At 45.0% G+C, this 16,413-nt stretch overlaps 1 protein-coding gene across 1 annotated transcript in view; it reads left to right on the top strand.

The window, feature by feature from the left end:
- ube2j1 (ubiquitin-conjugating enzyme E2, J1) overlaps nt 1–16,413 on the top strand; it is a 51,757-nt gene that overhangs the window by 15,728 nt on the left and 19,616 nt on the right. Inside the window, exons 2-4 of the mRNA XM_066677991.1 lie at nt 9,311–9,384; nt 9,971–10,102; nt 13,453–13,537. Coding sequence (XP_066534088.1) covers nt 9,311–9,384; nt 9,971–10,102; nt 13,453–13,537 — 291 coding nt within the window. The remainder of the gene's footprint in view (nt 1–9,310; nt 9,385–9,970; nt 10,103–13,452; nt 13,538–16,413) is intronic.

Below are 16,413 nucleotides of genomic sequence, written 5' to 3'. Positions count from 1 at the left end.
AATGAGTGTGTGTGTGTGTGTGTGTGTGAAATTCTCCACAGATGTTTGAGTGAGTGAGAGTGTGTGTGTGTGTGTGTGTGTGAAATTCTCCACAGATGTTTGAGTGAGAGTGTGTGTGTGTGTGAAATTCTCCACAGATGTTTGAGTGAGTGAGTGAGTGAGTGTGTGTGTGTGTGTGTGAAATTCTCCACAGATGTTTGAGTGAGAGTGTGTGTGTGTGTGAAATTCTCCACAGATGTTTGAGTGAGTGAGTGAGTGAGTGTGTGTGTGTGTGTGTGTGAAATTCTCCACAGATGTTTGAGTGAGAGAGTGTGTGTGTGTGTGAAATTCTCCACAGATGTTTGAGTGAGTGAGTGAGTGAGTGTGTGTGTGTGTGTGTGTGTGAAATTCTCCACAGATGTTTGAGTGAGAGAGTGTGTGTGTGTGAAATTCTCCACAGATGTTTGAGTGAGTGAATGAGTGAGTGTGTGTGTGTGTGTGTGTGTGAAATTCTCCACAGATGTTTGAGTGAGAGAGTGTGTGTGTGTTTGAAATTCTCCACAGATGTTTGAGTGAGTGAGTGAGTGAGTGAGTGTGTGTGTGTGTGAAATTCTCCACAGATGTTTGAGTGAGTGTGTGTGTGTGTGTGTGTGTGTGTGTGAAATTGTCCACAGATATTAATTTGCTGAAGTTCAATAACCAATAGATCACAAAGCTGTAATGATTTTGAAATGACTCCAGCTTCTGTAAAGGTTTCTTGTTGTTACTCTTTTCCCGGAGTGTAACCAGGTGCAGATTATTTATTTTTGTGGGAAACCAAATGCAGAAATAGAAACATTTTGCGCATTAGTGTTTAGATCAAATTGTTCTTATGATGGCCTCCAATGATGTTATTAATATTAACTGGATGTCTTTATGTGCTTCATGCCTTATATACGAGTCTCTGTCCAGTTCTCTCTCTCCCTCTCTCTCTCTCTGTGGGTGATTTCATCCGCTCTGACGTCCCCTCCTCCTGCACTCTTCCTCTGGTTAGTGATTTTTGCTGCAGCTGAGAATGCAGCCCTGGGCAGTGTTTTTGTGGCCCACGTGCCCGGGGAGGCGCATGGGTCCACACTGGCTTCCTTTCCTCCGCAGCCCCCCTTCCGAAAAAGAGAAGGAAATATCTCTCTTTTTTCCTCTTTCCTGCTTATTTTCCTCCATTTTGTCTCTCTGTCTTGCTTTTATTCTCTTTCCCCGTTACCTGTGTCTCAGTTTATTCTTCCTTTTCTTCTCTCTCTCTCTCTCTCTCTCTCTCTCTCTCTCTCTCTCTCTCTCTCTCTCTCTCCCGCTCCCAGCGCTCTCTCCCTCTTTCTAATTCAATTTGAATCTAGAAGCAATTTCATTGTGAAAGCAAGTTTGTTCCACTTTCTCCAATTATTTTCCAATTCCAGCCGCAGCCATGGCCCCATTATTAAAGCAACAGGGTGATTTGGACACGGCACTTTCTCAGCTCCTCGTGCGCTGAGACGGGAGGAGAGAGGGAGAGAGAGGTGAGAGGGTGTTGGGGGTGGGGGAGGCGGAGGAAGGATGAGCCCTGTAATGGATTCCATGTGTAATATCTGCCGTTTTGTTAACTGCGGGTTCGTAAAGAGGAGCCGGGAGGGAATTGACTTTGGCTTGAGTGGCTTTCATGAATAGGCAAAGTTTGCTTGCTGTCTGTTTCATTATCTGCTGTAATTTCAGCGCATGTAAAGTGGTTACTTCAGACCTGGCTAACTCAATAGCGTACACACATGCGTGGAATTTTAATATCATTTTGGATTAGCCACTCGGGGACTAGTAAACACTGGGGCTTTTCTCCTTTTAAATAGAAGGGGATTCGACTCCACGTGCTGAGACTTCTCAGCACTGATAACACTAATCTAAATACACCTACATTTATTTACAAATAAATAACAGCTTGATGTTTCCGCAGCTGTTAGAAGATCTTCATACTCAAACACTCTGGTATCTGCTGCTAATTATCTTCATTTAATTGCTTTTTCTTGTTTTATGTTTAATGAAAAGCCAAAAAACCAAAGGATTTAAGGCACGTATGACTCCTGATGGGTTATCGCCTGGAAAGACATTCGTTATTTGTGGATACACTGTGGAGCAGGACCGCTTTTGTGTCTCTTAAATAGCTTTTAAGTGACTGACAGATACAGATAAAGGTGCACGTAGACGTAAAAGTCTAGGAAAGTAGGTTCCCGCCTGAAAGGGGATCTGAACCCTTGGGGTTAACATTTATACACATCGGGTTCTTTAAATTCTTCGTTTCTTTTGTTAAATCATACCTTTAAACTCAAAATTTAGACATCAATCCGTCAGTTATAATCGTACAGTTTCCGTGAAGTAGAGGAAAGATATTTGTTTATGTATTTAACGAGTGTTTGGACTTTTAAAACCCTCCCTGTTACTGTTAACAACCCACCCTTCGCATTAAACAGTCGTTCTACAATGTTTTTCAGCTGGAACTACATGTGATATCCTACTAGTTTCTTTAATAGATTAATTCCTAAGCTGTGATTTAGCGTCAGTAAATTTTACTCGGATGTGGACGTGAATAATACATGTACTGTACGTAAGAAACACTTGATATATTGTGTCACCTACAGGCCCAGTCTAATACATGGAAATAATAATAAAAAAATACTTTTAACTTACACACCGTAAGAAAATGATATGTTTAGGCTCCTAGTCTAATAAATACGTTACAGTACATTAATGAAAAAAAAACGCAAAGTAGCGAATCCGCGAAAGATGAGCTGCAAAGTAGTGAGGGTTTGCTGTATATATATTTAAGCTTTTATTTATATTCTCAGTGAGTGTGGCGCTTGTATGAAGTTATATATAATCACAGTAAAAACAACACAATAATAATATGACACAAATACGAACTGTAAGATAATTTATTTTCTATGAAGTAGTAGGTGAGAGTGAGTTTGAAGAACAATGTTTTGTTCAGATTCTCCTTGATTTGCATGAATTTGTTACACATTATTTAAAATCATTATTTATTTATCGCTAAAACTAGGTACTGGGTGATAACCTCAAATAATACGGACTCCACGAGGAGAGATTTGGAGAAAGTTAAACAATACGTTCACACACAGAGTATCACACTGGAATAATGTTATTAGGTTTTATTCTAATGTTGGGTGTTATTTGTTGTTTGTTTGTTTTTGAGCAAATAATCACTTACTGCTCCGATAAATAGCTTTTCAAATCTCATACTCTCTGGTGCTAAAACTTTTACACAGTACCGTACGTACATAAACCCCAGACAAATAACTGTGTCATCCATTATACGGTCCAGCTGATATAGCTGTTTTGTTGTCAGTTAAAGGCTAAGCACCGCTTAATGGACCTCCATGAATATTTGACATTATTGTAGTTACTGACAGATATAAGTATGAATTAAAATGAAAATAGCAGCTTAATTTGCTTTAAAACTGACAATTTTATTAAATTGACGGAAAAACCCGAGCTCTCTACAGAAATTCTTCAACGTGACGTCACTAGTGGACAACAGCTGAACAACGCCGCGGTAAAACACCGTTATGACTGACTGTTATGACAGTATCTAGCTAAATAACCAACATTATTCATGACAATAGCCTAGCAATAAGCTAAACTCAAATGTAGAGGTACCGTTATTCTTGTAAATGTGATCGAAGTCGAACTCGAATTCATCCGACACTATAAACCTCCGTAATGCAGCTACGTAGCCGAGTATAATCTGAGCACCGAGTTTAGCGAGTCAAGCTAACGTTAACTAACACCAACTAAAACAGGCGAAGTGAGTGTCCTTACCCTGTTTACCTCCATGTTACAGAGGCTCTTGAACACCTTTCGTTGGTGTCCTTACATGCCCATATTGTTGGAAAAGCGCCAGTGAAATGAGCTACAGATAACGGAGTGAGCGGATGGTCCTTTCCAAAGTGCCCGTTTAAAGTGGACAAATTTAGTCCATTTTCTGGATATTTTGGGATCTTTGGGCCATTTGTGCACAGATGTCCCACTGTACATTGAATGATTGCAGCCAAAAACAACACACCTTTTCCTCATTTTGCATTAAATTAAGTGCAACTTCTAGAGTTGTTGTCCACCGTCTACGTCACAGGCAAGACGCCTATTAGAGTTTCCCAACACCGTTGGGGGGGGCACTTATTCCTTCAATTAGTAAGAAATAACATGTTTTCTGACTATCAATAAACACAATAAACACACAGTGTAAATCTGAAACAGGATAAAACGAATCATTCTGGTTTTGTGCTGCATCTTATGTGGAGTACAGATGTTAAACAAATAAAGATGAGGTTAAATGGATTTAAAAAATAAACAAGACAAACAATACACTGTGATATGAGTTTTGAGAAAATAAGAGAACAGAGCAAAAACAGCTAAAAACCCAGATTCTGCCACTCGCTCCTCACTCCTGGGTCGTGTATACATCACTCCTACGTGTATAGGTCTATTCCGGCCCACTTACACACTGGTGTGAAACCCAGGTGGTGTTTTTTCTTCTGCTGTCAGCTGGTAGCTTGCTGTAACCAATCTCCCCTCAGGTGAAGACATTTCAGTGACTACACGTTGGATCCGTGGCTGTGTCACACTCAAAGGTCAGCACTTTACAGAGGAAGAATGAGTGTAGAACGATGTTTACGGGTCAGCACCATCTCTCCCGAAGCTCCTATGTCGCTGTAGCTGTTATGTGGAGGGTCCTGCAGGACATTTTTTACATTAAGTGGGACTGGGGGTCATGTCTCTTGTCCGCTCATCCAGCTCCAACTCGTCGCCTGAGTACACACACTCCATGCATATGACTGCAAACGCGAGCTTTCCAGGGTGCATGCATGAGCGTGTCACGTGCAGCTGTCTTCTCACTGCTATGGGTGGAAATTGACCTCCATAAAACCTGTTTACACAGCTGTGTGCGGAGGGCCGTCAGCGACGGAGGCGGCATTTCTTTTCATGTTCTTGCCATGATGCCCTTGAGTGGCATTCGTTTATCGATTAACAGCAAAGCTGCATATTAATATCCTATTTCATAATTTATATTCTGGTGCACCCACGTTTGGCATGCTGTTGAGGTGACATTAGTATTCTGCTTTGTTTCCTGGAGGCACCATTGAAGATCTCTTGGTTGTTATTTATTTTTTTTATATTTGCCAAGCTTTTAACTTCGAAATGGATATTCACAGGTTATGTGTCTTTGGTTGCTTTTCAACTGCATGGTAATTACTCAACACGGTTCTACTCAGATTTTTTGCTCTTTCATTGATTCATTCATTATCTGTAACCCTTATCCAGTTCAGGGTCGTGGTGGATTTCAGCCTACCTGGAATCATTGGGCGCAAGGCGGGAATACACCCTGGAGGGGGCGCCAGTCCTTCACAGGGCAACACACACTCACACCTACGGACACTTTTTTGATTCGCCAATCCACCTTCCAATGTGTGTTTTTGAACCGGAGCACCCGGAGGAAACCCACAAAGACACAGGGAGAACACACCACACTCCTCACAGACAGTCACCCAGAGGAAACCCACAAAGACAGAGGGAGAACACACCACGCTCCTCACAGACAGTCACCCGGAGGAAACCCACAAAGACACAGGTAGAACACACCACGCTCCTCACAGACAGTCACCCAGAGGAAACCCACAAAGACACAGGGTGAACACACCACACTCCTCACAAACAGTCACCCGGAGGAAACCCACAAAGACACAGGGAGAACACACCACGCTCCTCACAGACAGTCACCCAGAGGAAACCCACAAAGACACAGGGAGAACACACCACGCTCCTCACAGACAGTCACCCAGAGGAAACCCACAAAGACACAGGGAGAACACACCACGCTCCTCACAGACAGTCACCCAGAGGAAACCCACAAAGACACAGGGAGAACACACCACGCTCCTCATAGACAGTCACCCAGAGGAAACCCACAAAGACACAGGGAGAACACACCACGCTCCTCATAGACAGTCACCCAGAGGAAACCCACAAAGACACAGGGAGAACACACCACGCTCCTCACAGACAGTCACCCAGAGGAAACCCACGCAGACACAGGGAGAACACACCACACTCCTCACAGACAGTCACCCGGAGGAAACCCACAAAGACACAGGGAGAACACACCACGCTCCTCACAGACAGTCACCCAGAGGAAACCCACACAGACACAGGGAGAACACACCACACTCCTCACAGACAGTCACCCGGAGGAAACCCACAAAGACACAGGGAGAACACACCACGCTCCTCGCAGACAGTCACCCAGAGGAAACCCACAAAGACACAGGGAGAACACACCACACTCCTCACAGACAGTCACCCAGAGGAAACCCACAAAGACAGAGGGAGAACACACCACACTCCTCACAGACAGTCACCCGGAGGAAACCCACAAAGACACAGGGAGAACACACCACGCTCCTCGCAGACAGTCACCCAGAGGAAACCCACAAAGACACAGGGAGAACACACCACACTCCTCACAGACAGTCACCCAGAGGAAACCCACAAAGACAGAGGGAGAACACACCACACTCCTCACAGACAGTCACCCGGAGGAAACCCACGCAGACACAGGGAGAACACACCACGCTCCTCACAGACAGTCACCCAGAGGAAACCCACAAAGACACAGGGAGAACACACCACACTCCTCACAGACAGTCACCCGGAGGAAACCCACACAGACACAGGGAGAACACACCACACTCCTCACAGACAGTCACCCGGAGGAAACCCACACAGACACAGGGAGAACACACCACACTCCTCACAGACAGTCACCCGGAGGAAACCCACGCAGACACAGGGAGAACACACCACACTCCTCACAGACAGTCACCCGGAGGAAACCCACGCAGACACAGGGAGAACACACCACACTCCTCACAGACAGTCACCCGGAGGAAACCCACGCAGACACAGGGAGAACACACCACACTCCTCACAGACAGTCACCCGGAGGAAACCCACGCAGACACAGGGAGAACACACCACACTCCTCACAGACAGTCAGGGAGCTGTTGTAGTGGAAAACGAACCAGGAACCAGGGAGTCAAATAGAGTAGGCACCATGCAGTGGATAAGTGCAGTTTGCTAGAACAGTACTAAACTCCAGCGCAAGTTAGAAAACCGCTGGAAAAGACACTGTCAGCGTCCATCTCTGGGGACACTTCACACATTCGATTGCAGACTTGATGCTTGTTGGTTGGCAACATAACACAGCGTAATGTACCATTCCTTTCAGGCACAGTACTTTCCCAAGCTGCTGCAGGTGGATTAGGCTACAAATGGTACACTGCTGAGAAATCTGTGTGCGAGTGCATGCTTTCGTCCTCCAGCTGCCTCTGGATGTGTGTGTTCTTCTCGTCACGCTACGACAGTCTAGTATCACCAACGGCTGCGTTTCCACTCGACTGAGTGCAGTTGCGAAAATAAATAGAGAAAAAAAATCTGAAACTGAAATGACTGTCCTGTATTTTTAAAAAATGAGGTTCTGACAATGGAGGACACACAGTGGAGCTGGGGCATTGTTCGGTGAAAATTAAATTACTCACAAACCAGTTGCCAGTGTTTGCATTTAACCTGAAATCAGCCGGATGGTGGCCTCGGCCAGTTGTTGAGTCGTGGAGTCGTCGGAGAGTTTATTAAAAATAAACTAGACTGAGTCATGCTCTTGAGAGGAGAGAGGGATCTATTTATTTATTCACTCTCACTCTCTCAGAGTCAGTAGGATTATGATAATAAAGAGAGTTATAACCTTCAATGCCCACTCCCTTCCAAAAAAACAAGGCATTTATGTCATGTACCAGTAATAAACAGGCAGTGTTAAACACACTGGATAAGCTGCAAAGTTATTAGCGTGTGAGTGGCAGGCTAATGTTTGCTTCCTAGAGATTCTAATGAGCAAAATACTTATTTTCCAATGGATAATTGGTTGTTAAATACAAAGAGGCAATACATTTATATCTAAGTCTTGTGCTAATAGCATCAGAGATCAGAGACTGCATTGTGTGGGAGGTTTCTATCATCTTTTTTTTTTAGCTTGAGTTGTTGGGTACTGTTTGTTTAAATGAATCATATGAATCAACAGATTCAGTATCATTGAGCTCTGTTCTGAGCAACTCTTAAAACTTTAAGAGAAAGCTTATTAGGTGTTAGTTTAAGCATGGCGTTCCATACCTAGCTTCAGTCTAGACCAGGCACCAGCTGTGCGCATTAAGAGCCAGGAATAACTGACGTATACATTGTTTGGATGAATCCCATTTCATGTCTAATGTGATTTTTTGAAATTTTTTTTCTCCCTAAAATCTGGTCTGAAATTCCTCCAACAATACAGTGTATTGTCCATTATCTGACCTTGAGGAGTCGACTCCGGAGTCGTTCACTGATCAGTGCAGCGATCTGATTGGTCGGGCGGGGGTTGAGCCGAGAAAACATGATTTTTCGTCATCACTCACAATATGGTGTTTTTCAGGAAGACAAATCCACATGTAAAGAAACAAGAATATTGTGTTTTAAATAATATACAGGGTGGGCTGTTTATATGGATACACCTTAATAAAATGGGAATGGTTTGGTGATATTAACTTCCTGTTTGTGGCACATTAGTATATGAGAGGGGGGAAACATTTCAAGATGGGTGGTGACCATGGTGGCCATTTTGAAGTCAGCCATTTTGGATCCAACTCATGTAACACATCAAACTTCTTGGGAATTTCACAAGTTTCTCTTTGTTTACAGCCTTTGACATGTCACAGAGGTTAACACGCGAGGACCGGATAGAAATTGTGTTGGTGAACGCAGTAACCGGGTCATTGGGTTGCATTGACAATCCAACACAATGGGTAGCACTTTGAACACATTTTATAAGTGGTCAGAAACTTGTAAATAACTCATGAAAGAATAAAGTTACGTTAAAACCAAGCACACCATTGTTTTTCTTGTGAAATTCACAATAAGTTTGATATGTCACATGACCCTCTTCCCATTGAAAATACAAAAGTTGGATCCAAAATGGCCGCCATGGTCACCACCCATCTTGAAAAGTTTCCCCCCCTCCCATATACTAATGTGCCACGAACAGGAAGTTAATATCAACAACCATTCCCATTTTATTAAGGTGTATCCATATAAATGGCCCACCCCGTAGAACAATGAATTCTGTCCACTGTGAATTAGAACATGGATGACATTCTCAAACAAACGGTCAGCTTCTGGTGCAACCGAGAATCTGCTTGAGGCTAATACCATTGTTTTCTCTTTTCACTCTGTTCATCAGCTGTGAAGAGGCTGATGAAGGAGGCAGCTGAGCTCCGAGACCCCACTGAGCACTATCACGCCCAACCTCTCGAGGTGAGTTTTATTCTGAAATTCCAATCAGAGCTTTTGTTAGCAGTAACCCTTCCGTGCTTAAGAGCGTGGTGAATGAAAGCCAACCTCATTGGTGAGCGTTTCCAGTTCTGAAGAGGTGATGATAAATATACCAGGGTGGTAAACTATTACAAATCATGGGGCGAGGTGCTGTGCGAATCATTTCTCAGATTTTTGCAGTTCTGATGTCTGTTTCAGGGGATGATGATGATGATGATCTTAGAGGGGGATTTTAGAGCAGAGCAGAACAAATGATGGTGGATTACCATCGCTAGATAGAGTCACTATCAGTGAAGCAGGCAAATGTCAAACCACCACTGCCTCTGGCACATATCCTCAAAGTGTTAGATGCACTGCATTTGATAAATTAGCCACGGCAAATAAGACTAATCTCTGCACATACGCACATGTTATTTTCCTCCTTAATGTCTTGGTTGGATAAGTATTTAATGATGAATTAATGCTCCCTCAAACCTCGTAATGTCAGAGTGCCCTTCACGCTAAAGTCCTCTGTTTACTCTAATGCGGATCCTTGTGCTGATGGGATGGTGTCTGTGTGCTCCTTAAGGATAACCTCTTTGAGTGGCACTTCTCCGTCAGAGGGCCTCCAGACTCGGATTTCGATGGAGGGGTTTACCACGGCCGCATCGTTCTCCCTCCTGAGTACCCAATGAAGCCCCCCAGCATCATCCTTCTCACCGTAAGCTGTTTCTCTCAAGTGCTTCTTCATCTCCAAGCTCAAATGTGAAGGAATCATTTTTTTAAAAAAAGGTTATGTACTGGCAGCTATGATCTAGGGATGTGACAGTGTAACATTCATTCATTCATTCATTATCTGTAATCCTCATCCAGTTCAGGGTCGCGGTGGGTCCAGAGCCTACCTGGAATCACTGGGCACAAGGCGGGAATACACCAGTCCTTCACAGGGCAACACAGACACTCACACATTCACTCACACACTCACACCTACGGACACTTTTGAGTCGCCAATCCACCTACCAACGTATGTTTTTGGACTGTGGGAGGAAACCCACGCGGACACAGGGAGAACACACCAACTCCTCACAGACAGTCACCCGGAGCGGGAATTGAACCCACAACCTCCAGGTCCCTGGAACTTGGGCATGGCAATACAATTCACTGCTACATGGCTTCAGGGTCCTGGAGTTGTGGGTTCAATCTTAAGCTTTGGGTCACTGTCTGTGAGGACTGTGTAAACGTGGGTTTTGCTTTCCTCCCACATTCTGAAAACACAGGTTGGTAGGTGTATTAGCTTTGCAAGAATGTCCACAGTTGAGTGTGTGATTGACTGGCAGAGTGTGTGATGCCTTGTGGTGGACTGGCACACTGTCTAGGGTCTGTTCCTGCCTTGCGCCCAGTGATTCCAAGCTCCAGACTCAACTGCGAACCTGAAAAGGATAAAGCTGTATATGAAATATTCAGGATTATTATTTTTTTAGTAGTGGCCAAGTACAGCACTAGTGGAAAGTAATAGTGGAAGCTTTCTTTTCTAAACCTTTAAATGATAAATGCTCCAATAGACCGACATGAGAACATTATCATATTTCTATAACACATTTTCAGCTGCCCTTTGTATGGAAAAACATTTACAAATAGGACTGGTTGGTGTCATGACGCATAATGAATCTAGGGTGGGCCATTTATATGGATACACCTTAATAAAATGGGAATGGCTGGTGATATTAACTTCCTGTTTGTGGCACATTAGTATATGGGAGGGGGGGACTTTTTCAAGATGGGTGGTGACCATGGCGGCCATTTTGAAGTTGGCCATTTTGGATCCAACTTTTGTTTTTGCAGTGGGAAGAGGGTCATGCGACACATCAAACTCATTGGGAATTTCACAAGAAAAACAATGGTGTGCTTGGTTTTAACATAACGTTATTCTTTCATGAGTTATTTACAAGTTTCTGACCACTTATCAAATGTGTTCAAAGTGCTGCCCATTGTGTTGATTGTTAATGCAACCCTCTTCTCCCACTCTTCACACACTGATAGCAACACCGCAGGAGAAATGCTAGCACAGGCTTCCAGTATCCATAGTGATCTTATTTGGATAATTACTCTAATCCAGAGGTCAGTAATAGACCTCTGTCCAAAAACACGCGTTGGTAGGTGGATTGGAGACTCAAAAGTGTCCTTGTGAGTGAATGTGTGAGTAAATGTGGGGAGGACACACCACACTCTTCACAGACATTCACCCAGAAGAAACCCACGCAGACACAGGAAGAACACGCCACACTCCTCACAGACAGTTACCCGGAGGAAACCCACGCAGACACAGGGAGAACACACCACACTCCTCACAGACAGTCACCCGGAGGAAACCCACGCAGACACAGGGAGAACACACCACACTCCTCACAGACGGTCACTCGGAGGAAACCCACGCAGAAACAGGGAGAACACACCACACTCCTCACAGACAGTCACCCGGAGGAAACCCACGCAGACACAGGGAGAACACACCACACTCCTCACAGACAGTCACCCGGAGGAAACCCACGCAGACACAGGGAGAACACACCACACTCCTCACAGACAGTCATCCGGAGGAAACCCACGCAGACACAGTGAGAACACACCACACTCCTCACAGACAGTCACCCGGAGGAAACCCACGCAGACACAGGGAGAACACACCACACTCCTCACAGACATTCACCCAGAGGAAACCCACGCAGACACAGAGAGAACACAACACACTCCTCACAGACAGTCACCCGGAGGAAACCCACGCAGACACAGGGAGAACACACCACACTCCTCACAGACAGTCACCTGGAGGAAACCCACGCAGACACAGGGAGAACACACCACACTCCTCACAGACAGTCACCCGGAGGAAACCCACACAGACACAGGGAGAACACACCACTCTCCTCACAGACAGTCACCTGGAGGAATCCCACGCAGACACAGGGAGAACACACCACACTCCTCACAGACATTCACCCAGAGGAAACCCACGCAGACACAGAGAGAACACAACACACTCCTCACAGACAGTCACCCGGAGGAAACCCACGCAGACACAGGGAGAACACACCACACTCCTCACAGACAGTCACCTGGAGGAAACCCACGCAGACACAGGGAGAACACACCACACTCCTCACAGACAGTCACCCAGAGCGGGAAATGAGGTCCCTGTGTGACTGCGACACCTACCTGCTGCACCACCGTGCCGCCCCAACAGGAGGCACCACAACGCTAAATGTACATAGTAATAAACCACAAAGATAAAGGGGCACAATAGTGTTAGCAACCTACCTGCACTAGTAGTTAATTACTTTCAATCACTTAAGATCAAGGGCAAGTTCAACCACTACCCCCTCATCGCCCCTTAATAAAAGAAGAAAAGATGAAGTCTCCTAGCTCTCTCTCATCACTCCCCCTCTTCCCTTTATTCTTCCTCCCTGGGACAATACACAGAATTAGAGGAAGAAGACACAAAAAAAAGCTGTGATCAAAGCCTCGGGCTGAAGGCCTGACGTGACGGCACATCTAAAGCTGCTCTTCGTTTTACCGCCCGGGACGCGGTTTTGTCTAACGGGAGACCTGGCTGTTGTACGCTAGTGAAGTGTCACTTCCTGACGATTGTTAACGCTTATTTATTGGAAGGTACAGTTTGCTGGAGTAATGGGATGTTTGCTGAGGTTAGGGGCGTTCACACAATTAGAGTTACTAGAGTATATGAGAGTCAACCTCCGATAGAGTACACGCCTCATTACTGCGTTGCTGTTGGTTTCTTTATTCCCCCGCTGGATTTTATAGACTTTAAATTTGTCGCAGAGGCTCGTTCTGCTCCTTTCTGCCTCCTGTGTTTTCTCAGTATCTCTTGATCTTCAAGATCAACGTGTGTGTGCTCCCCTTGTCACCCCCCCTCCCCCTCCCCACACCCCCTGTCATTCCTACACCATCTGTATCTCCCCAGTCCCTAATCATCCTCCTACTGTTGTCTCCTCTTTCTCTGTGAGTGGTTGCCATGTTTTTAATTAGTGCCGAAATCCCTCTTTTTTCCTGCAGCCCAACGGGCGGTTTGAAGTGGGGAAGAAGATCTGTCTGAGCATATCTGGGCATCACCCCGAGACCTGGCAACCTTCGTGGAGCAGTGGGTACCCCTTGGAGCATGAGACAGACACACACACACACACAAACAAAGACACCGGCGGCTAGCGGCAGCACTCTCACTAAACATAGCAGCAGTCCTCTGTGCCTGGCGGGTCCTGCAGAGAGAGCAAGAAAGGGGAGAGAGGGAGCAAATGAGGGATTAAGGGGTTCATTTGAATTTAAATGAAGTCGGTATGCTAATGTCCTCTCACGCTAGCGTCTTCAAGATTGTTCTATCAGCGCATTTTCCTCTTGCTCATAATTGAATAGACTGTAGGAGTCTTGGAGAGGTAAAGGAGCGGAACATAGCACCTGGGCCTCTCCAGACAGAGATGGAGATGGGGACTTGTGCGTAAGTAACTTCAAGGGATAGTGTGTTGCATGTTAGGTCGTATTAATATTGCAATCGCAGTTTTGAAATTGCAAGAACTGCACTTGTGTGTAATATAATATCTGGCCTGTATCGTCAGAGTTAGACCAATCAGAAGCAATCAGACGCTGCTGTAAAATGAACTCACCCTGCACTCTATATTCAGAAGTATGATCTTCTTAGTCGTCTTGATTGTTACCACAGGCCTGGACCTTAATTTGTAGAAAATGACTGTGGTTTAAATCAGAGTCGCAGGATTGGTCAGAAAAGAGTTTTACAGGCATCATCCTGTAGTTCAAGTAAATAGTCAACTGTTGCTATGGAGATCGGCATCTTTTAAAGCAGATATTTACAGGTAAGTTGCAGTGAAACAGACGCAGTCCTTCACTTTGAATGTGCAGTTTCTATCATCATCACTTTACTGTTCTCAATGGTTTAAAACTACAACCGTTCAACCATTCACATGCTCCGTGTGGTCTGTTTATCTGGCTGCACACGATCAGAGCAGCATCACAATGCATATTTATTTATGATGTGCTCCTGCGCATATGGACATTTAAGGAATACTAATTACTCCTGTGTGACACAGGGAGAACACACCACACTCCTCACAGACAGTCACCCGGAGGAAACCCACGCAGACACAGGGAGAACACACCACACTCCTCACAGACAGTCACCCGGAGGAAACCCACACAGTCCCAGGGAGAACACACCACACTCCTCACAGACAGTCACCCGGAGGAAACCCACGCAGACACAGAGAGAACACACCACACTCCTCACAGACAGTCACCCGGAGGAAACCCACGCAGACACAGGGAGAACACACCACACTCCTCACAGACAGTCACCCGGAGGAAACCCACGCAGACACAGGGAGAACACACCACACTCCTCACAGACAGTCACCCGGAGGAAACCCACACAGACACAGGGAGAACACACCACACTCCTCACAGACAGTCACCCGGAGGAAACCAGCATCACAAAGCAGCATCACAATGCATATTTATTTATGATGTGCTCCTGCGCATACGGACATTTAAGGAATACTAATTACTCCTGTGTGCTGTTAGTCCTCAATGCAGACCATGTTCTACACACACTCTGATAAAAGTAGAGCATGCGATTCGTAAAGTGATCAGCAGCTTACAACTTTTCAAAACTGAGAGAGGTGAACGAGGACGTGATGGAGCACGTGTATCCTGCTCAAATGTCTGTACAGACGCTTCTGGACATCCTTAAGGAGTGTGACGAGGTTATGGAAATAACTGGAGAGTTTAAGGGTCACTGAGAGGTCGCTGTCCATTAACGGCTTTCGTAAAAGAATATTTAACGTAAGATCTCATCTGTCCACCTCTTAACTCGTGCCACATCTTAAAACATCCTCCGAAAGCAGATGACACAACCGACTCTGGGATTTCCGAATAAAGTACGGCTTTCCTCTAAAGTCATTCCGATGTTGTAACGTCTCGCTTGTTATTCAGAGCGAGGAAGACCCCGGGTTTAATCGTGTGGGCAAACAAATTCCGTTTTAAGCCTCAGCGTGTCCGAAAGGTCTCGTGATGTCACCGGCCCTCAGGATGCCCTTGCTGTGTTTGAGGATATTGCATAAGCCGCCACTCACAGGTTTTATGTTTTTTTTTTTTTTTTTCAGGAACGCAGACCTCGAAAGTGGATTAAAAGACTTGGGCGAGGGGATTTGCTTGCGGTAGATAGGATTTTATCTTTAATTGCCTTATGTTTGAAGTCTCTATCTCTCTTCTCTTAGCATTCTTCGTTTGCTTTCTCACGTTGGCGTCTCGTCGTATTTTCCGTTGTTGTTAGTTATTCATTTTGATGACAAAATAATCAAAGCTTAATGCTGTTGTTGTTTTGCGAAGCGCCTCGTGAAGGCTCTGCGTTTTTCTCCATCTGCTTGCGGTCTGTTTTATCGCTGAGACGAGATGAGGAACGAGATTCCGCATCACTCGGAATACTCAACTTAACGTTTCTGTTTGAAATACTAATTCATTTACATGATTACTCATCCCCACATTCATGTACATGTTTAATTTAAGCTCTGATCAGACACTTACATTAAAACTACCTCTGATTTAGTTTATCAGCCCCATTAACCATATACGAGCACTTTGTAGGACTACGATTAGAGTGTAGTCCATTTGTTGCGCTGCATACTTTGCAGAGAACCACCACAGATCAGGTTTAATTTGCTGTGGATCATTCTCAGTGACACTGAGTGGATCAGACACAGCAGCGCGGCTAGAGTTTAACACTTGGAGATGCAATGACTAATGTTCTACTCTTCTCACATAACTTTTACATGTTGGGACATGTTCTGTGAGGATTTGACAGCATCCGGATGTAGTGATAGCGACTGCTAATGCTCCAACGCCAGCTCCACCTAAAGGTTGCATTGATTTCCAAGTAAAATTGTCATTAGGAAATCAAGGCTGTGTGGATTGTAAAGTAGGGAATGGCGCAGACAGCACACGTGAACGTCA

Source organism: Hoplias malabaricus, chromosome 7, assembly GCF_029633855.1.
Source record: "Hoplias malabaricus isolate fHopMal1 chromosome 7, fHopMal1.hap1, whole genome shotgun sequence".
NCBI lineage: Eukaryota > Metazoa > Chordata > Actinopteri > Characiformes > Erythrinidae > Hoplias > Hoplias malabaricus.
The sequence above is the reverse complement of the archived record's forward strand: the minus strand, read 5'-3'. Positions and strand labels throughout refer to the sequence as shown.